Source organism: Hibiscus syriacus, unplaced genomic scaffold (assembly GCF_006381635.1).
Source record: "Hibiscus syriacus cultivar Baekdansim isolate YM2019G1 unplaced genomic scaffold, ASM638163v2 tig00111008_pilon, whole genome shotgun sequence".
Lineage (NCBI taxonomy): Eukaryota > Viridiplantae > Streptophyta > Magnoliopsida > Malvales > Malvaceae > Hibiscus > Hibiscus syriacus.
This window is the reverse complement of record NW_024062951.1, coordinates 984,068-1,011,901: the sequence shown is the minus strand read 5'-3', so window position 1 is coordinate 1,011,901 and position 27,834 is coordinate 984,068. Positions and strand designations below refer to the sequence as shown.

General features: G+C 34.1%; 2 protein-coding genes across 2 annotated transcripts; both read left to right on the top strand.

Annotated features, from left to right (window-relative positions):
• Nucleotides 1-5,506: 5,506 nt before the first annotated feature.
• Nucleotides 5,507-6,603, top strand: LOC120149722 (transcription factor MYB4-like). The gene is made up of 3 exons (XM_039162443.1): nucleotides 5,507-5,657; nucleotides 5,866-5,995; nucleotides 6,078-6,603. The coding sequence occupies exons 1-3, from the start codon at nucleotides 5,525-5,527 to the stop codon at nucleotides 6,601-6,603; spliced, it is 789 nt and encodes a 262-aa protein (XP_039018374.1). The 5' UTR covers nucleotides 5,507-5,524.
• Nucleotides 6,604-18,790: 12,187 nt separating this feature from the next.
• Nucleotides 18,791-20,001, top strand: LOC120149721 (transcription factor MYB15-like). Its single transcript, XM_039162442.1, has 4 exons — nucleotides 18,791-18,794; nucleotides 18,891-19,028; nucleotides 19,222-19,351; nucleotides 19,488-20,001. The coding sequence occupies exons 1-4, from the start codon at nucleotides 18,791-18,793 to the stop codon at nucleotides 19,999-20,001; spliced, it is 786 nt and encodes a 261-aa protein (XP_039018373.1).
• Nucleotides 20,002-27,834: the final 7,833 nt, after the last annotated feature.

The window sequence follows — 27,834 nt, the reverse complement described above, 5'->3', positions numbered from 1 at the left end:
CTTATATATCTCATAATCACACAAATCATAACATTGATCACCAATCAAATAACATTTTAGGAGTTACTTCTTACCATAGTAACTCCATCACTGGCTCATCGCAAGCCAAATGTTTATTCAATAATATAAGTACAAATTAAATTGCACTCACCTTAGCTTTACTTTGATTCGATTATAATCCTTCAATTGATCCGGAACGGGATCACGTTCTATATCTACATCATCATACATAGATCTATATTAGTATTATAACTAATATACTCTAATGGTTCACTCCTTAGACTAAGAAAAATGACAATTTCATCTTTCAATGAAAGTATGCATCGATGCACTACTGATGCATCGGTGTATAAAATGCATTCGATGTTGTATTATTACTGGTATGCATCGATGCACTACTTATGCATCGATGCATGAATTGCATTCGATGTTTTTATTTTAAAAGAGTGCATCGATGCACTACCAATGCATCGATACACCTTCAAACAATTTCTGGTTTTTAACCTTGATGCATCGATGCACTATGAATGTGCATCGATGCACTCTGGCCAGAACCTCTTTTTGAACCCGAAAATTCATTCATTTTGGATTAAATCATTCATGTTTCATCCCCTTTTTCCTTCTTAACTCTAGTACACATACTTAAACCAATATATACTCATTTATTTCATCTTAAACCTTAATATTCTCTCATCTTTATTAACTTCAAGAATCATACCAGATTTTTAACATGTTTTAAATCTAATTCTGACACTCCATATTCCTTAATTAGATTGATGACAAGTCAAATTCCTTCTCAAAATTCACTTACTAACTCTTTTCCAGAATTTCCTTAAGAAACTCATTTTCTTTAATCTTTCATAACTTCTTTATCTTTTGATTTTAGGACAACTTAAGCTTTCCATAAGCTTAAGTATTACCTAATGATCAAAACTCACTCTTAAAATTAACAAATAATCAGCTAACAAGGAATCTTACCTTTGCAAGCTTGGCTCTTCTCTCTCTCGTACATGAAGAAGAAGAAGAAGATGAAGAGAATATCTCTTCATCCTTATCCCCTCTAACATATATATCCTTATCGTATCTATTTTTAATTCATTTATTAGTCAAATGACCATTTTGCCCTCTACTTCATTTGATAATTACTAACAACTTTTAGGATTTATTTCCATATAAATCATTGAACTAATCCATTCTTCTACTTTAATCACCAAATTTCTGAAACTTTACCATTTAGTCACTAACCCATAGTTTGGGATGTTACAACAGATGTTACAAAAAACGCAACCTCAGAATCCACCATCATAATATCATTTATGTTATCAGCAATATGTTAATGTTACTGAACCGTGTTTAACTGAACTGATATTACGTTAATGAAAATTTTTATTTATTATATTAGATTTGATGCTGCTTGTTATGGATATAGAGTTTAATGTTATTGATGTCATGTTTGTTGGATAATGGAACAAGTTGAAAAAATAGATTTGGGGTAATCGAAGAAAATTTTTAAATTGTTTAAATTTTGTGTTCTTTAGCGGTGTTTGTAAAAAAATGCCGCTATATATTATACATTTTGCGGCGTTTGTATCCTAAAAACGTCGCTATATACTAGAGCTTTAGCGGCGTTTGTATCCAAAAAACGTCGCGAAATATCTTAACCTTTTGAGGCGTTTAAGAAAACGCCGCTATATACATACGCATTTTACGGCGTTTGTGGGAAAACGCAACTAAATGTCTGGTTTATAGCGGCGTTTTTAGGATACAAACGCCGTAAAATGTATGGAATATAGTGACGTTTGTGGGGAAAACGCCTCTAAACCTCAACAAACGCCGCTATATATCGTTACCTATTGCAGCGTTTTTTGTTACCAAACGCTGTAAACTTTAGTGACGTTTAAAAATGCCGCTATAGGTAAAAAAATGACGCAAATGTATAGTTTTGTTATAGTGCGTCTTTCTTCTTTGTTGCGTGCATAAGATAAACCCAATACTGGATTTATTACCTTCTCTTTGTATATTAGTCGAAACTCGTTTTTGGGACTTCATTTGAGTTGTGCAATAAGTTGAGCTGGAGATCCACGAGACCCTGATTTTTTTATTTACTCTTAAATAAGTACAATATATTATATGTACTCATAGATTAGTTCAACACCTTATTTTTCTTCCCTGTAAAAACATAGGTGATTGGTCCAACATCCCTAAGTTGTTGTAACCAAAATAAATAAACAAAGAATTGATACAAAAATAAGTACTTAAATTTAATTTAGGTGTCAAATGATTTTTTGTTAAAAATGGTGCATAACGTTTTCGACGATACACCTTTAAGTGTTTATCCTTAAATTCAGTCGTTAAATGATACGTGTCAGCTTATAAAAATATAGTGTTGGAAATGTAGGCATAAATATTTTTAAGCACTTAAAGTTAACTTTAAGTATAATTTGAGTATTTATTTTTACATTAAACCTAAATTTAATGTAGATGAGATGTATAATTTTTTATCATTTTAAAAGTAGTATTTAAAACGTGAAAACGAGAATTTGAATATGAAAGAATGGTAATTTTTTTTTGTAATTTGGGATGAAAAAATATTCTTTTTTATTAGACATGGTGTTGATTTTATTTGTTCAAATAAAGTGAATGTTATAATATTGGAGAATACGTCTGAAGGATCTGACGTCTTTGACCAAAGACTAAGAAAGATATAACGTCTTCTTATGTGTTTATCTATAAAAAAATACTAGATATTTTATGTGTCTTTATAAAGATATCGGGCGACCTAAAAAATAAATTCAAATGATCTCTATTTAGGATATTTTTTTACTTTCTTATTTGAGTGATTTTGCCGTGAGTGATTTTTTAATTTTTTCTTAATAAAAGTAATTTAATGATATTTTTCGATATATCACACAAATAATATATTTCGATACACAAAGTTTATTCTAAATTTTTTCAATACTCGAGGATTGAAGAGTTTTATATAATAATCAATTTTATATTTATACATCTACGTTTAAAATATTGAAGAGCCGACAATCATTAATTTAAATGTCAGCTTCTACGTACAGATAATAATCATATTATATTTCTACATCTAGGTTTAAAATAATTACTCGGTTTTCACGTTTTAAATTCTATTTTTTTAAATGATAAAAAGATATATACTGATCACGTAAATAAAATATGGACGGCTAAATGGTCATATTTAGGTAGTTAATTTTTGTTGAATTTTTGGATGGTAAAATTATGTAATTAGTCATTGTAATTTAGGGTATTTATAAGATTAGTTTTTAAAGCTTCTACTATAAATATCCTAACTCATTTAGCTTCAAAACAATCCCAAAACATTCTAGCTTTCTTCCAATACTAGAGAGAATTTAGAGAGTTTCTTGAGAGTTGTTTTCTCCCTTTTATAAAGAGAGAATTATCATTGTTTTCTCCTTGGTAAATCGAGAGAGGTTGTAATTCCTATTTTATCATAGTGAAATTCTTCTACCGTTGCCCGTGGTTTTTACCTAATAATTTTAGGAGTTTTCCACGTAAATTTTGTGTCTCTTTTATCTTCATTTTTATTTTCTCAAATTATCAGTTACGATTTTACTCTATCTGATAGCCGTCTTCCGCAACATATTTCAACATTTTCTTTGTTGCAGCTGTACGGTAAGATAAAAATACAATATTATTAGGTTAAAACAACAAACATAAAATATGTTATTATATATTAAGTGGAAGTGTTAGTTTATCATGGCGAGATTGGATTAACTTGCTCCCAAAACATGAATCATGCTGATCTGTCTTCCATTTTCTTATCTGTTTATCATGACTTTTAGGGAGAAGATTAGTGAAGGAGATGCATTGTAAGCTGTTGTAGTTAAGCGTAAATAAGCTCTGTTTTGAAAATCGGACCGGATCAGTCGGTTCAACCGGGAATCGTTGCTTAGTTCAGTTTAATCTAAACCGGTTGAACCGCTATTAATGAACTGGCCAGAACCGCTGAACCGTTCGAACCAGACCGGCTGAAAACCGGAAAAAACCAGAAAAAATCGGGAAAAACCGAGATTTTTGTTTGTTTTTTTTTTAAATTAAACCAAACAACGCCGTTTGTTAAACGAGCCAAGTCGAACTCGAGTATTGCTGAGCTCGACTCGAACTTGAAAACTTTAAATGTAAGCTCAACTCAACTCAAACTCACAAGCTAAAAATTATTAAGTTCAACTTAAACTCGAAATATAATATTGAAACTTGAACTCAAAAAGGTTTGAACTCAAAAAAAAAAAATTAGAAGCTCGATTGAAGCCTAAAATTCGAGCTTGATTGAAGTGAAAGAATAGTTCACTCAATGCTCACCAAAAGGCTCAATGATTTTGAATGTCAAATTACCTCTATTATTTATAGAAGTTAGTTGTGATGCGCTTCTATGTTTCTTAGCAATGTGAGATTGTTTTGTTCTCATATTTTTACTCTTTAGACTTTCGGGATGCTCTTCTATGTTTCTTAGCCATGTGGGATTGTTTTTAAAAAAAATTAAACCAAACAATATCATTTTGTTATGATTTTTTAACCCCAAATTTATTTTTTAATTATAGTTATATAATTATATTTATTATTTAATATGTTTTACCTTAAATATTATGTTGTAGTTAATTTGAATCATTTTGTTTCACTTGATTTTATGGTTTTTAACTTATATATGTTATAACTTGCTTTGAATATGACTTGTGATATAAAAAATTATTTTTTATTAAATATTTTTTGGTATTTTTATTTAATTTTTTAAATAATTATGACGTCGTTCGATTCTTCCGACCGATCGGACCGGTTCGACCGGTTGAACCAGTGAACCGATAGCATGACCGGTTCGCTAACCGGTCCGGTTCTGAAAACCATGTAAATAAGATAATTGTGCCCATTAGTTATTTAAGTTTGTTTTTTCAGAACACCATAAATTAATAAAAAAAAATTGTTTTTTTAGGGTAAAGTATATAAATGATCATCCTATTATAGGACGTTGTTTTATTGAATATCTCGACTATTAAAAGTAATGAAATGGTCCATTGACTATAAGTAATTGCTTTGTTTAATTACTCGACTATTAAAAGTTATAAAATAGTCATTTAAATATTTATATGTTCTAAATTCATCATTTTTTTGTTAAAAAAAATAGACAACAGACTGAGTTAGACGTTAATCTATTGACTGTGATATGATAAAGTATAATCCCAAAATCCCAAACGATCGACTATCATATCTCAGTTAATATGTTAAAGTTCAATTCATGTGTCATAAATTTTTTAACGAAAAAAGACGAGTTTAAAACATATAAATAGTTGAGTTACCGTTTTATAATTTTTAATAGCGGAGGTAATTATTTTAAAAATCATCAAAAAATTTCACTAAAGAAGAAGATACAAATTACTAGTCCGAAAACACGTTTTATTTTCCGGTCAGGGCTATGGGTATATAAAGAAGGGCTATTTGCATTGTTTTCAATCATTGAAAAGAAGAAAGGTAGAGTTTGTGGAAGATGGTGAGAGCTCCCTTCTATGATAAAGATGGATTAAAGAAAGGTGAATGGAGTCCTGAAGAAGATCAAAAACTAACATCTTATATCCAAAGATATGGTCATTGGAACTGGCGTCTTCTTCCTACATTTGCTGGTAGTCTTTCACTCTTTTCCTAAGTATTATTAGAATACTCAGATTGTGAGAATTTTCCCTATGATTTCATGGAAAGAGATTGTTTCAGCTTTCTTATAACATAGGTTGGATTTCTGCATCTAATTTGGCATTTTTCCTGACAGTAAAGGCTAATTATTGTTAACTGATTCATGTTAGTAGAATAATCTGTTTTGGTTTTTTTGTTTAGGTCTTAAAAGGAGCGGAAAGAGTTGTAGGTTAAGATGGATGAATTACCTACGGCCTGAAGTAAAACATGGAAACTTCACTGAAGAAGAAGATGCATTGATCATCAAATTACATGCACAATGTGGAAACAGGTTGGACTTAGTTTTAACATCCAGTTTTAAGAACATTTTTAACCAACAATCTCTAACGTAGTTTTATTTTGTTACTAAACAGATGGTCCACCATCGCTAAAAGTTTACCAGGAAGGACGGACAGTGAAATAAAAAATCGCTGCCAGGCTCAGCTAAAGAAGCGTACACAGCGAAATACGACAGCATCTGATGTGAAAGATACCTCTAGTTGTCAAAGTGAAGCCACCCAGAATTCTGAAGCTGAAGCCGAAAGCATCATTGTTAATACTCCCGCCAACATGATCGTAGAGAGTTCCCCCTTGACTCCGGCAACATCTTCAACAACTGAATTGTCTTCCTTCAGCTCCGGCAGTGGATCTATGTCTGGATTAAATGTTATTAGGGGTATAGAAGACACTTCTTTCCTTCCTTCTTCGGAAATATATGAAGTTCAAAGCAGTGGAGATTTCTGGAGTGAGCCCTTCGTTGTAGACAATATCTACGACTACAACCAAGACGGTGGTAATACGTCATCCTTGGAAAAGGGTGGATTTCAGCTGCCATTACCTTTTGACGACATTTACTATGATGACTATGCTGATTTGCTCTACGACTTGATGCAAGTGTAGGGCATAAAATTGTTTTTCAATTTTTTTTCCAATTGCTGGCACCATGGGTATGCAGCTCAAATAATCTACATAACAGCAATGTTAAAAATATGAACGACAGATACGCTTAAAGAATATTGCAGCGCTCTAGGGATTTTGGCTGAGAAAGAATATAATTATGTATTATTGCTTAATGAGCAAAGACCCAATACATTGCATATATATAGTCTTAGACTAACCGGATGGACTAATCAATTCTGACCAACTCTTAACAGAATTATAACCAACTATTAGTTAACAAATTAATCAGCTAAGCTATACACCAATGATAATCATCAGAATACTCTATGATTTTTCTGGTGTTCTTTTTTTCTGTTCCTGAAGTACTTCATCAATAGCAACAACTCCAAGCTTGGTTGTAGGGATGCAAAAAGGCCTAGGGAAATAGGCTTGGTAAGAGCATTGGCTATATGTGCTGCAGAAGGCAGAAAATTAACGACTAGCTGACCAGCAAGTACTCTCTCTTGAACAAAATGCATATCAATCTCAACATCCTTAATTCATGCATGCTGAGTAGGGTTTGCAGCCATAGAAACCGTTGAGATGTTATCACACCATACAACCGATTTTTTCTTCCACGCTAACACCAATTTCAATCAATAATTGTTCAACCCATATCAGCTCTGAGATTGAGTTTGCAAGACTCTTGTATTGAGCCTCTGAAGTCGATCTAGACACCACCGAATGTTTCTTAGAGCACCAAGTTATAGGATTATCGCCCAAGTAAATGCAGTACCCTGATGTCGAGGGACTGTCCTCTACCGAAGCTGCGTAGTCTGCATCTACATAGTAGACAAGAGAATAGGAACCACTGGCTCTATACAATAACCCATAATTGAGAGTACCAGAGAGATATTGCAAAATTCGTTTGACTACCCTCCAATGACCTTCACACGGACTATTCATATATTGACTAATTTTATTAATAACATATGCGATGTTTGACCTCGTAAGGCATATATATTGAAGTCCACCAACAATGCTTCTGTATAGATGAACATCAAAAAACACATCACCTTCATCCGACTTCAGATTCGGAAAAGAAATCATAGGGGTTGGAGAAGCATTCAAATAAAGCATATTAGCTTTAAGTCAACTGTATATTTCTTCTGACTTAAGGTCAACCCATAAGAACCATGTTGTATTTCAATACCAAGAAAGTGTTGGTTTTTGGCAAAAGTCCCACATTGGTTGTGTATAAGGAGGAGGGGAAATTCTTTTGTTATAAATAAAGCCCTCCTCCTCCTTAGTTAATCATCCCACAAATATAAGCCTTCTTCTATTTTAAAGGCTATTTGTATTCTTTCTCTCTTTGTAATATTTCCTCTATTAGTGAAATATTTTGGTGTTCTCTTTTATGTCTATTTAATAGCTATTGTCGGGTATAGTTGTTGTCAATTATTGTCCTATTAAAATTACTTGTCTTGGTAGTTCTGTCTAAGGAAAGTGGGTTTTAAGAGGGACCATTGTGACCCCTCCTCTTTCCTGGGAATCTACCTTGGGGTGATTTTTAGTACAATCGTTTTCACACTAGTCACCTAGATAATAGTTTTCACGGTGAATCTGTTATTGGTGGAAATTAACCCGAATTTCACAACAATTGGTATCAGCGCTCTTGGTTTATTTTAGTATGCTCTGTGGTTGCGGCTTAGGCTGATCTTCCACATCAGAAAAATTTCCTTGGGATAATTGACATTCTGCATTGGCAGCTATTAAATAGAATTTGTAGCAGAAATGGCAGACGCTTCTTCATCTTCAATTTTGGCAAGAAATGCTGTGACAAATGTTAGATTTGCAGTGGAGATTTTTGATGGCACCGGTCATTTCGGCATGTGGCAAAGCGAGGTTCTAGATGCCCTATTTCAGCAGGGTCTAGACATTGCTATTGAAGGAGAGAAACCAGATGATGTTGAGGAGAAAGAATGGAAGAGGATCAATAGAATGGCATGTGGTACTATTCGATCGTGTCTTTCTAGAGAGCAGAAGTATGCATTTTCTAAGGAAACTTCTGCAAGTAAATTGTGGAAGGCACTGGAGGAGAAATTTTTGAAGAAAAGCGGTCAGAACAAACTCTACATGAAAAAGAGACTGTTCCGCTTCAACTATGTACCAGGTACCACTATGAATGATCACATTACTAGCTTTAATCAGCTGGTGACTGATCTGATGAATATGGACGTGACTTTTGAAGACGAAGATCTGGCTCTGATGTTGATGGGATCACTTCCTGATGAGTTTGAGTATCTTGAAACTACTCTACTTCATGGGAAGGTTGATGTGTCTCTCAGTGAAGTAACTGCTGCCTTGTATAGTTATGAATTGAGAAAGAAAGACAAACAAGAAAACACAAGTGTCGAAGCAGAAGCTCTTGTTGTTAGAGGCCGTTCCAAGAGTCAGAATAAAGGAAGCAGAGGGAGATCGAAGTCAAAGTCCAGATTGAGCAAAGATGAATGTGCTTTTTGTCGAGAAAAAGGGCACTGGAAGAAAGAATGTCCCAAGCTAAAGAATAAAGGCAAACCTGAAAGGGGGAAGGCTGTCTCAGAATCAAATGTGGTCGAGTATGATGATGGAGATTCAGATTTCGCATTCGCTGCTACGCCATCAACCAGCTGTTCCAGTTCATGGCTGTTAGATTCAGCTTGTAGCCACCATATGACCCCCAATAGAGAATGGTTCTTTGATTTTAAAGAACTAAAAGGTGGAATTGTCTACACAGCAAATAATTCCCCTCTTGACACACTTGGGATTGGTTCAATTCGCTTGAGGAATCAGGATGGATCAATCAGAACCTTAACAGGTGTCCATTATGTACCAGATTTAATGAGAAATCTCATCTCTGTGGGAACCTTAGAGTCAAAAGGTTTAGAAGTGAGGGCAAAAGATGGGATTATGAGGATTATCTCTGGTGCACTGGTGATAATGAAGGGAATCCGAAAAAGAAACAATGTGTATTACTTTCTGGGTAGTACAATTGTTGGGACAGCAGCAGTGGCAGCTTCTACTGATGAACAGGAGTCAGAAGCAACCAGGTTATGGCATATGCGCTTGGGGCATGTTGGTGAAAAATCCTTGAAATTACTGATAGATCAAGGATTATTGAAGGGTGCTCGGGCTTGCAAATTAGCTTTTTGTGAGCATTGCATCAAAGGGAAGAAGACGAGGGTGAAATTTGGAACAGCAATCCATGATACTAAAGGTATTTTGGATTATGTTCATTCAGATGTATGGGGGCCTTCCAAGACAACTTCATTGGGAGGAACACACTATTATGTCACCTTTGTTGATGATTTTTCCCGGAGAGTTTGGGTGTATCCAATGAAGACAAAGGATGAGGTGCTAGGATTTTTCCTTAAATGGAAAAAGATGATGGAGACTCAAACAGGCAGAAAAATCAAACGTCTCCGTACAGACAATGGTGGAGAGTACAAAAATGATCCATTTCTGAAAGTCTGTGAAGAGGAAGGTATTGTTAGGCACTTCACTGTCAGAGGTACACCACAACAGAATGGAGTGGCAGAGCGTATGAACCGGACATTAGTGGAGAAGGTTCGGTGTATGTTGTCTAATGCTGGGTTAGGCAAAGAATTTTGGGCTGAGGCTTTGGTCTATGCTTGTCACCTTGTCAACCGCTTACCATCGACTGCTATTGGTGGTAAAACACCATTAGAGAAATGGTTTGGAGTACCTGCTACAGATTATGATTCCTTACATGTGTTTGGTTCCACTGCATACTACCATGTTAAGGAGTCAAAGCTGGATCCAAGAGCAAAGAAGGCGATTTTTATGGGGATCACCTCTGGTGTGAAAGGCTACCGTCTTTGGTGTCCAGAAACAAAGAAAATAATCTTCAGCAGGGATGTTACCTTTGATGAATCTACCATGTTGAGAAAGGTGACTTCAGAAAAATTGGAGCAGACAGATGGAACTCCCAAAAAGGTGGAGTTTGAAGGAAGCAAATTTGTCCCAACCAGTAAAGAAAATGATGTTGACTCTCCTATGGTAGAAGAAGAGTCAGATGAAGAAGAGGTTCAGACCCAAGAACCTCCACAGCAACATGAATCAATTGCACTCAGAAAGGGAAAGAGGACCATTAGACAACCTGCTCGTTATGCTGATATGGTCTCTTTTGCATCACCAATTGCAATTGATGACGTTCCTGCCACTTTTAATGAAGCAGTTCAAAGTTCAGAACATAAAAAGTGGAGGATTGCCATGAATGAAGAAATGCAATCCCTTCAAAAGAATCAGACGTGGAAACTAGCTAGTCTTCCGAAGGGAAAGAAGGCAATTGGGTGCAAGTGGGTATATGCAAAGAAAGATGGATTTCCTGACAAGAATAACATCCGCTACAAAGCAAGATTGGTGGCTAAAGGCTACGCTCAAACGGAGGGAGTTGATTATAATGAAGTATTTTCTCCAGTTGTAAAACATTCCTCCATCAGAATTTTGTTGGCTTTGGTAGCGCAGTTGGATTTGGAACTAGTTCAGATGGATGTAAAAACTGCATTTTTACATGGAGACTTGGATGAGGAAATCTACATGACTCAGCCAGATGGATTCAAAGTTGCTGAAAAAGAAGAGATGGTGTGCAAATTAGAAAAATCGTTGTACGGATTGAAGCAATCTCCAAGGCAGTGGTACAAGCGATTTGACAAGTTTATGATAGGGCAGAAGTACACAAGAAGCAAATATGATCATTGTGTGTATTTACGCGAGCTAGAAGACGGATCCTATATATATCTTCTTCTTTATGTTGATGATATGCTGATAGCTTCCAGGAGTCAGACAGAAATTGCGAAACTAAAGACTCAATTGAACAGGGAGTTTGAGATGAAGGATCTTGGTGAAGCGAAGAAGATTCTAGGCATGGAGATATCAAGGGATAAGAAATTGGGGAGGCTTTGTTTGTCTCAGAAAGAATATCTGAGGAAGGTACTAAAACGTTTTGGCATAAATGAGATGTCAAAACCAGTTAGTACACCTCTTGCTCCTCATTTCAAGCTCGGTGCATCCATGTCACCTAAGGATGATGCAGAACGGGAATACATGTCAAAGGTTCCGTATGCAAGTGCTGTTGGTAGCTTGATGTATGCAATGGTGTGTACGAGACCCGATATTTCACAGGCAATTGGGGTTGTGAGCAGGTATATGCATGATCCTGGAAAGGAGCATTGGCAAGCTGTGAAATGGATTCTGCGGTATATTCTAAACACCGTAGATGTTGGTTTGGTCTTTCAGCAGGACAAACAAGATGGTCAGTGTGTAGTTGGGTATTGTGATTCAGACTATGCAGGTGATTTGGACAAGCGTCGATCAACTACTGGTTATGTGTTTACATTTGCAAAGGCACCAGTCAGTTGGAAGTCCACCTTACAGTCAACAGTGGCTTTGTCTACTACAGAGGCAGAGTATATGGCAGTTACAGAGGCTGTGAAGGAGGCAATTTGGCTTCAAGGGTTGCTTGGTGAATTGGGAATGGAACAAAAGCACATCAAAGTGCACTGTGACAGTCAGAGTGCTATTCATTTAGCAAAGAACCAGGTTTACCATGCAAGGACGAAGCATATTGATGTTCGATATCACTTTGTACGAGAGATTCTAGAAGAAGGTGGAGTCATAATCCAGAAGATTCGGACCACTGAGAATCCTGCTGATATGTTGACAAAAGTGGTAACTGCGGTCAAGTTTAAACATTGTTTAGATTTGGTCAATATTGTTACAAATTAAAAGATTGTTTTTAGAGATGTGTGTGGAATTTGCCAAGGTGGAGATTTGTTGGTTTTTGGCAAAAGTCCCACATTGGTTGTGTATAAGGAGGAGGGGAAATTCTTTTGTTATAAATAAAGCCCTCCTCCTCCTTAGTTAATCATCCCACAAATATAAGCCTTCTTCTATTTTAAAGGCTATTTGTATTCTTTCTCTCTTTGTAATATTTCCTCTATTAGTGAAATATTTTGGTGTTCTCTTTTATGTCTATTTAATAGCTATTGTCGGGTATAGTTGTTGTCAATTATTGTCCTATTAAAATTACTTGTCTTGGTAGTTCTGTCTAAGGAAAGTGGGTTTTAAGAGGGACCATTGTGACCCCTCCTCTTTCCTGGGAATCTACCTTGGGGTGATTTTTAGTACAATCGTTTTCACACTAGTCACCTAGATAATAGTTTTCACGGTGAATCTGTTATTGGTGGAAATTAACCCGAATTTCACAACAGAAAGAACTCAACCTACCCTAAATCTTTGAGCAGAAATTCAAATTTAATTTGCTAAACAACAGTATCAACTTCAGCTGCATCACTACTTGTTATCACTATGCCATCCACATACATCATTAATAATAACTTGGAAGCAGTATATTTTCTAATAAAAAGAGAGAAATCTACCTTGGATGTTGTAAATCCAAGCTTCGATGTAAGAAAAGCTTTCGTAGCTTCAAACCAGGCCCTTGGCGCTTATTGCAGACCATATAGAGCTTTCTTAAGGCGACGATACGACACTTCTGCATTTGGACCTTTTTGTTCAAGACCAGGCGGTTGTTGCATGTAAATTTCTTCAGATAAATCTCTGTCTTGCATGTAAATTTCTTCAGATAAATCTCCATTTAAGAAAGCATTATTGATTTTGATTTTTCGTAAAACCCAATTAAATAAAATTGTTGTAGCTAACATTATTCGTATGGTAGAAGAACGAACCACAGTACTGAAAGTTTCTCGAAAGTCACTCCTCATCACTTGAGAGTTAGCCCCTAGCCACAAGACGTGCCTTAAAACGCTTGAGGGTACCATCTAGCTTCCTCTTCACCTTAAACAACCACTTACAGTCCACTGGTTTCTGAGATGAAGGTTGAGGCTACAAATCCCAAGTCCCATTCCTTATCAAGGCTGAATATTCACCATAGACAACATCACGCCATTCCTTTGTTGGTATGAGCGGGGTGAAAAACACCTCAATGACGTCTTAGTGGTGAGGTTGCTCTGATTTGCTATTATGATCGACCTTTGGTACATTATTCTTCTCTAACTAGAAACAAATCTTTCATCGAAGCATTTCACTAAATAATTATTTTGATTGATAATAATAGAAAGTATTTTAAACAAATATGTTATTTTAACTTCAAGATGTTATCTAGTCATTTTAAGTTAATTTTAGTGTGTTTAAATTTTGATCGTTCAGATTTGATAAAATATCGAATTGTTGAAGCATGCAGTCGTTCCCTGTTCTTCTTTTAGATGATGTTAACTTTGCTTGTTTCAGCCCGGTTTTGTCTGTTCTGGTTTCTAGAGATGATGTTTGTGTTAAGTCTTTAAAGTGTCGGTTGTAGGTGTTGTTGTTGCACTAAGTCTGTTGGTTGTTGTAACGTTGCATTGCTCCCAGCCTTGCCTTTGGTAAGGGGCTTCAGATATTGAAGGGGCATCATCTTTTGTATTGTGTTTTGTTTCATTTGTATAGTTTGGAGTTGTATTTTGCTCCTAGTCAAGAGTACTCTTTTTCTCCACTTAAATTTAGGGAGGTTTTTAAGAGACTCTTAACTTAGGATTTATTTAATATAAAATTTCTTCTGCCCAGCAAAAAAAAATAATCATTTCAATTGTTAGCTGCTACAGATAATAATCATATTATATTTCTACATCTAGGGTTAAAATAACTCCTCGGTTTTGTCACGTTTTCAAATTCTTTTTTTAAAACATAATAATAATAAAAAATCATCTCATCTATTATTAAATTTAATAATTTAGTGTTTTTCCGTTGGGAAAAAATTAACCTGCAAACTTTGTCGGATCTAGCTAGAAAATAGAGAGATACTGATCACGTGCGTTTCTTTTCGGCCAAAATCTACTGAATTCGACTTTTGAAAAGTTGTTTAACGTGTGGATAAAATGTCAGCGAAAGAGCAGAAAAAAAAACTTGAAGCTTAAATTTTGTAGGTAAATGTAATCATTGTCTTTATCTTTTAAAGATAATTCTGATCGGTAGATAAAAGAGCATTTAAAATGAAAAAAATAAAAATAACATTATTCAAATGTAAGTTACTGACTTGAAATATAAATGAAATTGTTAGTTTATCCAGGCAAGATTAGATTAACTTGAAGCATGATGCAGATCTGAGTGCCATCTTCTTGTCTGTTTATCATGACTTGAATATCCATGCCGACCACCTTGTGAAGGAATATAATAAACATTATGTCATTCGGCCTTAACAGACACAAAAGTAAAAACGGTGCATGGATATATTCACTTAGAGACATAAAAAAAACTTTTTGGGTTTCATTGGTGTATATTATCGACAAGGATCCAAGGCGGTTGCTATCGTATGGGGGTTGTCAAGTGTAGTGGTTTTAGTATTATCTTTGGGTTGGTTGTTTAATGTCTCGTGTTACGCATAAGATTTTATTATCGTTGTGGTTGTTTTCATTTGAGGTGTATTTAAGTGTTATTGTCTGGACGTTTGACATTTTTTTATTCTCTCTTATATAGGACATTGTTAGTTTGAGTCTTGTGATGTTTAACATTAATAAAATGATTGTCGTGCTAAAAAAACCCATTTTGATGAAATTAATAAGAAAATATGAATATTAATGTTTATGGGGATTCAAGTTCGAATAATTATTTTGACAGTATATATCATAAGATTAGATTCAAATTTAATAAACTGTATAGGCACATGGACAAGACTTATGTGTCTAAGCCGGCCTTTGAACTTGGACGGTTAAGGCCCTAAAATACTCGTGTTAATTTTTATTTGCTCGTATATTTCGTGATGACAATTGAGGTGAGGAGAGTCACTATTTACACTAAAGTTCTCTTACAATAGATGGTGTCCTAATCAATCTTGAACACTATTTACTCCATCAACTATGATTAAAAAACTTATCCACTAGACAAAGTTCTAATACAACTCAAAACATGCCTACCACAATGTAAAGTCTTACTCGAAATCTATCTTGGATTCTTGAATCCTAACTCGATTAGATTTCTATTTATTTGATGACTTGACTCGTGGATGTGGGTTTCTTGCATAGCGGCGAGTGTAATTTCACTTGGGCTTTGTGGTTCTAATGTGTTGCTCAATACCCCCTAGGAACCTAAGTTTGCATGAGCCTAGAACTTTGACTCGTGATCTATGAAATGTGTACGTTGTCACTAAACTAATGTTTAATTAAATTTGAATTTAATTTAATGTAATATATTCAAATCAAGTGATTAGTGATTTATTTTGTTATTATTTCGTCGTTAATTACTCTTTGTTGTCTCTATGATATTGATGATTTAAATCTATTTTCCAGAACTAATAGTAAAAATGACATATTATGTATTTATTATTATTATTATTTGATCTTGACTGAAGACATGAGCACGGCGTGAGGCATGACACTTCATCAACGTGGCAGAGTCAAACTATCCAGTCAACAAGGACTTCTAAAAGACAATCTAATCAGTATTTTGGAAGATTTTCATATGATTATATTGAAATTTATTTGAAATTCAAAATATTTTTGGGATTATTTTATTTTGAATATTATTATCTTTAGGATTATTTTTGAATTATTTGTTTCATCTTTAGGGCTTTAGAAAATTATAAATAACTTTTAGGGTATTATTCAAAATGCACTTGGCTTTTATTTATACATGGGGTTTTTACTTTAATAAAAGTTTTCTTCTTTTTATCTATGTTTTATTTTAAGCTTTTATTTTATTTTCCTTTAAAAATGCTAAGCATGATTTTTATCATGCTTAGTTAATTTTTCAATTGGCGATGGCTTAGCAATGACTTAATTCGTTTCGTGAGAATTGAAAAACACCTCATACCTTAGGATATATTTCTTGATTTTTTGCAGACTTGGATTCACAATCGGTTTTTCATTTAAAAATCTTAACGTTTTCAATTCAAAAAGTGCACATTAATTTGAACGTTGTTTTGATTTACCGTTAGGAAGAAGAGTCAGCTGGTAGCAAATTCAACTTCGTAAAAACACACTTAACGGCAATCCGCTAAGGGAAATTTAGATATGATTGATTCTTAATGAGATACCATAATCCGAGCACGGGCTTTTCTGGCACTTAAAGCTGCTTTGGCACTAATGGCGATAGCTGTAATTAGTCCAAACAAGGAATGAAATTCGAAGATTGATTTTGGACAATTAGTTCACCAAAGATAAGAGTAAGTTACAAGGGTTGGACCCCTTGTAGATTGTAACCAATAAGAATCCCGAAATAAACCCCCTTCAGTGATTGAAAGGAATTTAGGCAAAGCAACGCTTGAGGCTATCTTCGTCATCATTATTTTCAACTATTTACTTTTCTTCTTTATCATTTTATTTTTATTCAATTTATTTAGTTTTCATATTACTAAATTCATTTTATTGATATAATTAGAATTGTGTAGCGAAGCAGATTGTCAGATAATTTGATTCACTCACCACTCCTTTACCACTTCATAAAGTGTCTCGTCCGATAGAGAACAAATTTTTATGAAGGTTATTGGACTTTTTTTTATGTTGATCGTCATTGACAAGGGATTGTTTAATTTTTCTTTGTATATTTGAGTTTAATATACTTTTGTTTTTTGTATGAGATTTTTTGTGACTATTGTTTCAATTTTTCTCTTTGAGTACGTTGTAATTTCGATTTATTTTTTTATTTTATTAATGAAATTCAATTATCATTATTCAAATATAACGCTAAACAAATTAAGTAGTACCTTTAAAACCCTTATCTAAAAACCCTAAACAAATAAAGTAATATTTTTAAGGTGTTATTTTGATTTTTTTTTTAAAAAACAATGCCTCGGTTTAGGTCATGCACGTTTCCCCAACTTCAGTACTTTAGATGCAATATTGGAATATTAAATAGCTACAGATAATAATCAATTTTATATTTCCTCATCTGGGTTTTAAATATTAAAGATACAATAATCATTTTAAATGTCAGCTGCTTCAGATAATAACATATTATATTTCTACATCTAAGGCTGCTTTTGGTTCACGAAATGTAATATTATAAGTGAGAATGTAAGATTACCAGTGAGAATATAAGATTATCTGGGAATAGGATTACTAGGAATGTTGTATTTTGTGTTTGGTTGATTTAGCAGGAATGCAAGATTATCGTGTTTGGTTAAAGGAATAAAAGATTATTGAAATGTCTATTTGATCAAATTGTCCTTATTATATATTTCTTTTTTTAACAAGTTGGAAAATATTTATATATTTTCTTTAAAAAATTTAAATTCATAAAATTTATATATATTTTTTTACAAAATTAAAAATATAAAAAAGTTTAATGAAAGGATAAAATTTTATTTTAACCCCTGAAATTCATATAAAATTTTAATTATAGACTTTTTTTGTAAATCTAAAATAGTTTAAGGATAAATTTGTAATTTAACATTCTTAGAATTTTTATTATACAATGACAATGACAGAAGAATAATATTTTTAAGAGAGAAAAAATTTAAGGGTATTTTAGTCCAAAACACCGGTAATCTAACAATACCTAAGGAAATGGAGGTAATGACATTCCCGGTAATATACCCCAAAAAATCTACTATTGATAATAAAACATTACCAAAAATGAGATTACCGGCCAACTAAACATAAAAATATAAATTTTATTCCCATGAAAATATCAAATTCCTTAAACCAATCAACCCCAGACATTATAATAATTCCTCGGTTTTGTCACGTTTTCAAATTAACCAGCAAACTTTGTCGGATTCACGTGCGTCTCTTTTCGGCCAAAATCTAGACAATTCTACTTTTTGGGTACTAGGAAGCGAAAAATCAGGTGGATTCTACTTTTGTAGTTTAACGTATGAATCAAATGTCAGTTTAAAAAGTAATAAAAAAGGAAAACAAGATGAGATCTGACTCATATAAAGGGAAATAAGAACAAACTGCATGAAGAGAGTAGTGTAAAAACAGTGGCTATTTTGGTTTTCTAGTGAGAAAATTAGTGAATAAGATGAATGTATCTAATTCTTTTAAATGTACATTAATACAGTTGTCCATAAGCTCTTGACATTCTTAACTCATTTTGGAAGTATTTTAAACGCATGTGCTGGATAAGAAGATGCTGCTGCTAAGATAATTGGAGGTTGCAATTCCATATCACTAGTCCGAACACGTTTTAGTTTTCAGTGAGGGCTATGCCTATGGGTATATAAAGAAGGGGCTATTTTCATTGTGTTTAATCTGTACTCCACACCAGATATAGGGAATTACTTGACCTTGAAGAGAGAACATTACTATAAGAGAAGCTGGTGAGAGGCCTCTTCTATGATAAAAATGGATTAAGGAAAGGTGAATGGAGTTCTGAAGAAGATCAAAAACTAACATCTTATATCCAGAGACACGGTTATCGGAACTGGCGTCTTCTTCCTACATTTGCTGGTATTGTTGGATTTCTTTTGTAATCATCTTCATCTAATTTGGCATTTTTCCTGACAGAAAAACCTAAACAAGTTTTATTGGCTTTTCGTTTCAATAGTTGCCGTCTTGATATCTAATTAATTGTTAACTGATTCATGTATACAATCTCCTGATCCTTTTCTTAGAATAATCTTTTTTTGACGTTTTGGTTTAGGTCTTAAAAGGTGCGGAAAGAGTTGTAGGTTAAGATGGATGAATTACCTACGGCCTGAACTAAAACATGGAAACTTCACTGAAGAAGAAGATGCATTGATCATCAAATTACATGCACAATGTGGAAGCAGGTTGGACTCAATTTTAACATCCACTAATTCATTAAATGATGAGTACAGTAACTTTGTGCAGGCACGTAATTATCATATTGCGAGTTTAAGAACATTTTTAACAAACAATCTCTGACGTAATTTTCTTACGTAAACAGATGTCCACCATCGCTAAAAGTTTACCTGGAAGAACGGACAGTGAAATAAAAAACCACTGGCACTCTCATCTAAAGAAGCGTACACAGGGAAATACGACAGCATCTGATGTGAAAGATACCTCTAGTTCTCAAAGTGAAGCCATCGAGAATTCTGAAGGTGAAACTGAAAGCAACCTTATTGATACTCCAGCCAACATGATCTTAGAGAGTTCACCTGTGTCCCCAACTACTGAACTGTCCTCCTCCATCTCCGGCGGTGGATCTATGTCTGGCTTAAATGTTACTGAGGGTACAGAATATACTACTTATCTTCCTTCTTCAGAAATATATGAAGCTCAAAGCAGCGGAGATTTCTGGAGTGAGCCCTTTTTTGAAGACAATATCTACGACTATAACCAAGATGTTGGTAACAGGTCATTCTTGGAAAAGGGTGGATTTGAGCTGCCATTGCCTTTTGACGACATCTATTTTGATGGTTATGCTGATTTCCTCTACGACTCGATGCAACTGTAGGTCATAAAATTTCTTTCCATTTTTTTTAAACTACTACAAATTATATTCACTCTCTTTGGCAGTGCATTCGCTTCCTACTCCTGATAAGTATATGTAAGATTTTGGTCCATAGCAATCAATGGTTGTATATGAGAGTCCTAGTACATAGGCCTCAAGTAGGAATTTAACCTACGACCTTAGCATCGACCGCTCTACCATTGAGCTACTTCAATCTTGTAACAAGATCGGTACTAAAATGTTCTTTTTTCGCTCATACTTTTTTTGATTGATTTTCTACGAAACTCACTCAAAATCGACAAAAATACATATAAAGGTTTGGCATGCTAATACTATGATCTCCTCCGATCGATGGTCGTTTGGTTTTGCTAATTTTGAGGTATATTATTTCTTTTCTCGAAATAATGTTTCTTGTTGTTCATATTTTTGAACAAACACCTGTAACCTCTATAATACGAGAAAACACTCAAACCTGTAAAAGTTATTTTTTTAAATCTCATGAGTTTTAAAAGAGTTTTAAAAGAGGCAAAAATTATGAGATGATTTTATTAGTGTAAGATATCTACAAAAAAAAAACGTCGAATGATGGTAGTTTTGGTGCTGGCTAAAAATGGGTGAAATTTTCTTAACTTTGATGAAGAATATGATAAAATGGAATAAAAATAGTTTTTTGAATTACTCGACAACATCAAATGTCATTTGATGAAGAATACGGTAGTTATTAATTAATTAACATTCCAATATTATAATTGAAGCCGAGATTAAAGTATAATGATGCAAGTATATCAATTTAAAGTTCATTAAAAATCAATATAAATACTAAAATTTGCATTTAATGTATATCCATTTTCATTTTCAATGTCTATCACCTTCAGTATCTCACTTGTTATATTTTTGGTTTTGCTGCTTTAGTTGTCGTGTAATGTTGTTGTTTTTGTTTGTTTCTTTCTTGTATTTGGAGTGTTGTCGTTCTGGTTGGATTTTTTTCTCTCGATAAATATGATTTTATTAAGATTTAATCAAACAATCCTAAAATCTGGTTGTGCATTTTTCTTGGTTGAGCATTAATAGCACCTGGTTTTGGTCTTGTATGGCTGTTTTGCGTAGGCATTCTTTTTAATAATGTCATTTTAATTAACATATCATGTTGTCGATTCAGATTTAAAATTGAAGCTGCAAGTTGTGTTTTCAATCAAAGGATGCTATTATAATTTTGTTTTTTTTTTGTTATTATAAAAACTATTAATTATAAGTTAATTAATCATGTGAGTAAATGATGTTATTATAATATTATTAATAATTTTGATTTGTTTTTCTTATTATAAAAACTATTAATTATAAGTTAATTAATCATGTAAGTACATACACTTATTTTACTTGGGCTTGATATTTCAAACTTCATAGTTATTGATGGAATTGTGTCGGTTTGAGCTCAAAGTTCTGTTTGATATTGATAATGCATTATATGCTAATTTGATGTATATGGCAAATTTCTGATAGTTATATATTAAAATAGCCTTTGATTATTAGTTTTGTTTTGGGTACAATCCACATACCATGGAGTCTATAGTGCTTGTACATAAGTTATTTTAAAACTCTAACGTGAGACAAAGGGACGTTGTTTATTTGAACTATGTATCCTAACAACTACAATGTTTGTACCGTATCGATACTCGACGAAGATGTGAAATTTGTAAATTCACATACCAAAATCAATAAATGTACCTCTAAACGCTTTGAAACTTTGTGAAACTTGCATTGTAGTATTTCAATGGTTTTCTTTTCTATGTTATGCTAAATGCTTATATTTGTTTTAAATCCAATATGTTACATTAAAATTGTTATGATTGTTTTGTTTTGTTTTTGTCTCGACTATCTCATCGAACTTTACGAAGCTCAATCCATTTGGTTGATTGTTTTTGTAGTTCAATTTTATTAGATTGATCCATATTGCATTCATAAGTCAAAATTTTAAATCTTTCGGTGTAAATTATCTTATTTTTAAAGTTCATCGGATGATGGCATGTGAACGTATAATGTTTTGAGTATTTGTCAAAACTATGGTTGTATTGATTTGTATATACAAGTGTGATGATGTCGTTATGTTACAAATATGGTTGGTAAGCTTTACGGTGTTTAAACGTATTTAGTATGTGTTCCTTGCAAATTTGTTTAGTTTATGGAATTAAAACATATATATTACGATTGTAGGTACTAAATAATGTGTTGATAGTATTGATACATAGTTGATTTATGTATTGAAGTCTAAATTAAGTGGATTATTGACTATAATTATTGGCAGTCTCCTAAAATGATCTAAAATTGTAGATTTTGAATGTGCTTTAGCTTATATAATGATCAGTTAATGTATCAACTCTTTCTTGTTGATATTTTGATGTATTTGACGTAGAAATTTGTATTTTGTATATGTTTGTAGTTTAAGGCATCAACTAGGGGGGTTAAGATGATAATTTTGTGAAACATGATACTGAGTTTTGAAATTCTGCTGTAAGATTTTGAAACTTTTTAAACAGTAGGTCTGATGGTTTCAAAAAAATTTAGCCCGAGTTTTGATACCTAGAGGTTGGTTTCGACCTTTAATATTTCCAAACTCATATCTATTGAATCTGTTATTTTTTAATGTGAAGAAGAGAAGGAACGTTGTTGTTGGAAGAACAAAAACAGAATTGCTTCCTAAAAATCAGAAACGTTAGAGTTTTTAAAGCATAAACAAAAAACTAACCACTAACAATATGATCCTAAACTTTCTCCATGTTTAGATATCATGAATAACATAATAACTACTTCCTAAAAAATAGGAACAAACTTTGACACAATCAACTTAACAAAAAAATGTGTGGACTTGTTTCAGTCGTGAAGCAGTCTTCTAACACTCCTCCTTACTTTAGGAGTTGCAAACACCAAGTCTTGACCTCAAAAATTCGAACTTGCAAGAAGACAATGGTTTGGTTAAAATGTCTGCAACTTGATCTTCTGTTTTACAGTAGACAAGAATCACATCTCCATGATTTTGTACTTTCCTTAGGAAGGATAACTTGATGTTGAAATGTTTAGTCTTCCCATGAAACACAGGATTATGAGAGATAGCAATAGCAGCTTGGTTGTCAACAAAGATCTCTGTGCTTTCCTTCTGCTTCAGATCAAGATCAAGTAAAATCTTTCTTAGCCATAAAGCTTGATTAACAGTAGTTGTTGCAGCAATAAACTCTGCTTCGGCAGTGGATTGAGCTACAATTTCTTGCTTCTTCGAGCTCCAAGAGAAAATACCTGAGCCAAGAGTAAAACAGTAGCCTAAAGTGCTCCTCATATCATCAATGGAACCTCCCCAGTCACTGTCCGAAAAAACCAACCAGCTTCAACTCCTTGCACCTTTTGAACTTAATACCAAAATCACTTGTGCCTTTGACATATCGAATCACTCTTTTGGCAGCCTTGAGATGTAATTCACTTGCACAATGCATGAATCGAGACAAAATACTTACAACATTAAAACTATATGGCCTTGTTGCCGTGAGATACATCAAGCAGCCAATCAAACTCCTGAAATATCCTTCATCAACTTTGTCAGCACCATCTTCTTTGCACAACTTCTCCCTTTGATTCATTGGAGTGCTTGCTGCCTTGCACTCTTCCATCTGAAACTTCTTTAGTATTTCCTTTGCATATTTTTTCTGGCAGATAAAAACTTCATCTTGCCCTTGCTTAATCTCCATGCCAAAGAAGTAGGAAATAAACCCGAGATCTGTCATTTCAAACACCTTCATCATCTCTTGTTTGAAATTTTGAATATGATATGTATTATTTTCTGTAACTAGTAGGTCATCAACATACAATGAAACAATAAGAATGTCAGTACCATTATGCTTTACATACAAGGTTGTTTCTGATGGACTTTTCACAAAACCAAAGTTCAACAAATATTAATTAATTTTACTATACCAAGCTCTTGGAGCTTATTTTAGACCATAAAGGGTCTTCTTGAGAAGATAGACTTTATCTCCTTCACCTTCCTTCACAAATCCTTGGGGCTGCTCCACATAAATTTCTTCATGTAAGACACCATTTAAAAAAGCCGATTTGACATCCAACTGGAACACTTTCCAGTCCTTTTGTGCAGCTATTGCAAGCAGTAACCTGATTGTGTCCAATCTAGCAACAAGAGAAAAAGTATCAGAGTAATCAACACCAAAGATTTGGGCATACCCTTTAACCACAAGCCTAGCTTTGTTCTTATTGATCGAGCCATCGACGTTAGGCTTGGTTCTAAACACCCACTTAACTCCAATTACCTTTCTGTCTTGAGGTCTATCCATAAGGATCCAAGAATTGTTTTTCTCTATCATTGATAGCTCCTCCTCCATTGCAGCTATCTACCTTTGATCCTTTTTTGCTTCGACATAGTCGGCAGGCTCACACACAGCTATATTACACATTTCATAAATATCTGAGAGCAACCTTGTTCCTCTCACGGAAGCATCATCCACTGTTTCATTCTGCCAGTCATCTTCTTCGTCAATGCTTGAACCAGAAAACTTGTGATTTAGCACTGCCACAGTCTGACCCTTCTTCTCTGCATCATCCCAGCTCCACTCTTCATCCTCCACAAAGTGAACATTCCTGCTAATAACAATATTTCCAGTTTGTAGCTGGAAATTTTATAGTCCTTGTTGACAGTACTGTAGCCTATAAAGATACCTAGTGAAACTTTCCTATCAAGCTTGTCACGCTTGCTCTGTGGAACATGAGTGAAACACAAGCAACCAAATACTTTAAGGAATTTCAGAGATGGTTTGTAACCATACCATGCCTCAAATGGTGTCTGATCCTTCACTGCCTTTGTGGGAAGTTTGTTTTGAAGAAACACAACAGTATTTGCTGCCTCTGCCCAAAACTTCTTTGGCAAATTCTTTTCATGCAGCATGCATCTTGACATTTCCATGATGTATATATTTCTCCTTTCACTAACTCCATTTTGTTGAGGTGTGTAAGGAGCTGTAAACTGATGCTCTATGCCTGCATCTTCACAAAACTTGTCAAATTTTGCGGAAGTATACTCTTTCCCATTGTCAGACCTTACAATCTGAATTTTGCAGCCACTTTCATTCTCAACTTTTGCTTTGAATTTCCAAAATACTTGAGCTACTTCTGATTTAAACTTCAAGAAAAAAAAATCCAACATATTCTGGTGAAGTCATCAATAAAAATAATATAATAGAGACTACCTTTTAAAAAATGTGTTCTTTGAGGGCCTAAAACATCCGTGTGGATGAGCTGCAATTTGTGAGTGGCTCTCCAGGTTAACTTCAGAAACGGCTTCCTTTTTTGCTTTCCAAACTGACATGCTTTACAGCTTGGGATTGTATCACTAAGTTTGGGAACATCAAGTGCCAACTCCTTTTCTCTTAGTTGCAACATCCCTTGATGATGATAGTGTCCGACTCTCTTGTGCTAAATTTGAGTGACATCTTCTTTGAGTGAAAAAACAGATTGCTCATCCTTTAAAGGATTGAGTGAAAAACTCTTTCCTTTCATTTTTACTTTGAAGATATCTTGATTAGTTGCATCCTTAATTAAGAAATATTCATCTTCAAAAATAACTTTAAATCATTTTTCAATTAGTTGGCCCACACTCAACAGATTTTGGACAATTTTAGGAACAAAGAGAACATCCTGTATAAGTTTTGTACCTGCATAGCTTGCAATCGAAATAATCCCCTTTCCTTTGACACAGATATAATCCCCATTGCCAATTCTAACTTTGGTGATGTTAGTTGGCTTCAAATCTCTAAACAACTCCTTGTCATGAGTCATATGGTTGGTGCAGCCACTGTCAATCAGCCAGTTTTCATTTGATTCACTGCCCACGAAACATGTAGCGATAAACAGTTGATTTTCTTCCTCTTGATCTGTAACTTTAGCTTCTTCATTTTGCTGTTGATTTTTGTTTCTGCATATAACAGCTTCGTGCCTGGTTTGATTGCATTTGTTGCATCTCGTATCAGGTCTCCTCCAATATTTGAAAGGGGGATGACCCTTTTTATTGGAGTGATGACACGGAGGATACTCCTTCTTCACACCTGATTTTCTATTTCCAGCCGTGGTTTTGCCCTCTGTTTTTGAGTTGTCTCCTTCTGCGTGAGGCTTCTTGAATTTCTGCTTCCTATTCTTACCATTATTGTGATGCTTAGCTGCTAGGGCTCCTTCAATAGTTCCTTCTTGTCTCATTGCACGCCTCTGCTCTTGTGCTTGCAAGGCACTCAAGTGTTCTGCCAGAGGAATCATGGACAAGTCCTTGGTATTCTCCAAGGTGGTAACAGTAGCCTCAAATTTTTCAGGCAATGTTACAAGGATTTTCTCCATAATCCTCGAGTCTGCCAGAGATGATCCCGGCAACCGGACTCGGTTTGCTATGCTAAGAAGTCTTTCAGCATACTCCTTGACTGTCTCAGTCACCTTCATCTTTTGCAGCTCAAAATCACAAACTAAATTCAACACCTGCATCCCACGAATTCTCTCATCCCCTTCGTACTCAACCTTGAGATAATCCCATATCTCCTCTGTTGACTTTAGAGACATAATTCGAGTGAAAATGGTGGTTGAAACTGCAGCAAACAAGCAAGATTTTGCCTTAGTTTTTTTCGTCTTCTTCTCCTTATGTGCTTTGATATGAGCCAAAGTAGGATTGGCTGGAATTTCTGGAACTGTGTAGTCCTCTTCCACTTCTTCCCAAAGATCCAAAGCCTCCAAATACGTCTCCATGCGAACTGCCCACATTTGGTAGTTTTCTCCATCAAACACCGGTGAAGAAATTGAAGAAAAACTTGATTCAACTTCCATGGCGTGTCAAAGTCACTCACATGTCCCTTAAGAAAAGAGCTCTGATGCCAATTGTTATTTTTTAATGTGAAGAAGAGAAGGAACGTTGTTGTTGGAAGAACAAAAACATAATTGCTTCCTAAAAATCAGAAACGTTACAGTTTTTAAAGCAGAAACAAAAAACTAACCACTAACAATATGATCATAAACTTTCTCTATGTTTAGAGATCGTGAATAACATAATAACTACTTCCTAAAAAATAGGAACAAACATTGACACAATCAACTTAACAAAAAAACGTGTGGACTTGTTTCAGTCTTGAAGCAGTCTTCTAACATAATCTATTTTATTTTCACATACATAAATTATGTGTTTTAAGTGACAAAATTTGTATTTTAAGAAAATATAGAAAATTGTCATAATGTAATTTTCAAGAGATTTTCAATTGTAAAAAGTAGTTTAAGTACTTTTGAATCATCCCATAATTTACAAACATTTTTTAAGGCTAAAAATATTTAATTTTGACAAAAATTACTCCTATGTCTCGAAACTTAGGTCCCGGTTTCGATACCAACATTTCAAAATGTGGTTCAATATCAATACTTAGGTCCCAGTTTCGATATCGGTGTGTGAGTATCGATACTCATTCCATGGTATCAACATCTTAGGCTCCAACGATTATAATATTCAAAGTGACAGTGCTTGATCTTGGTACCCATTTTTTGGTACCAATATCAAAGTTGCGAGTGAGCATTTCATGCTCTAAGTTAATGTTTTCAACAGTTGTAATCAACCACCAACTACTTCAAACGACTAAAAATTCATAAGAGGATATAAAAAGGACCAAAAATCAAATGTAAATAACCAATAAAATATTATTAAAAGATCATACCAACGTCAAAAGATTTTTCAAGAGCTTATTTATATTATTATTCTTTGTAACACACTTGTAAGCTATATTGTTTATTTTTGCTCAAGTGTGATTTGGGTAAGAACTT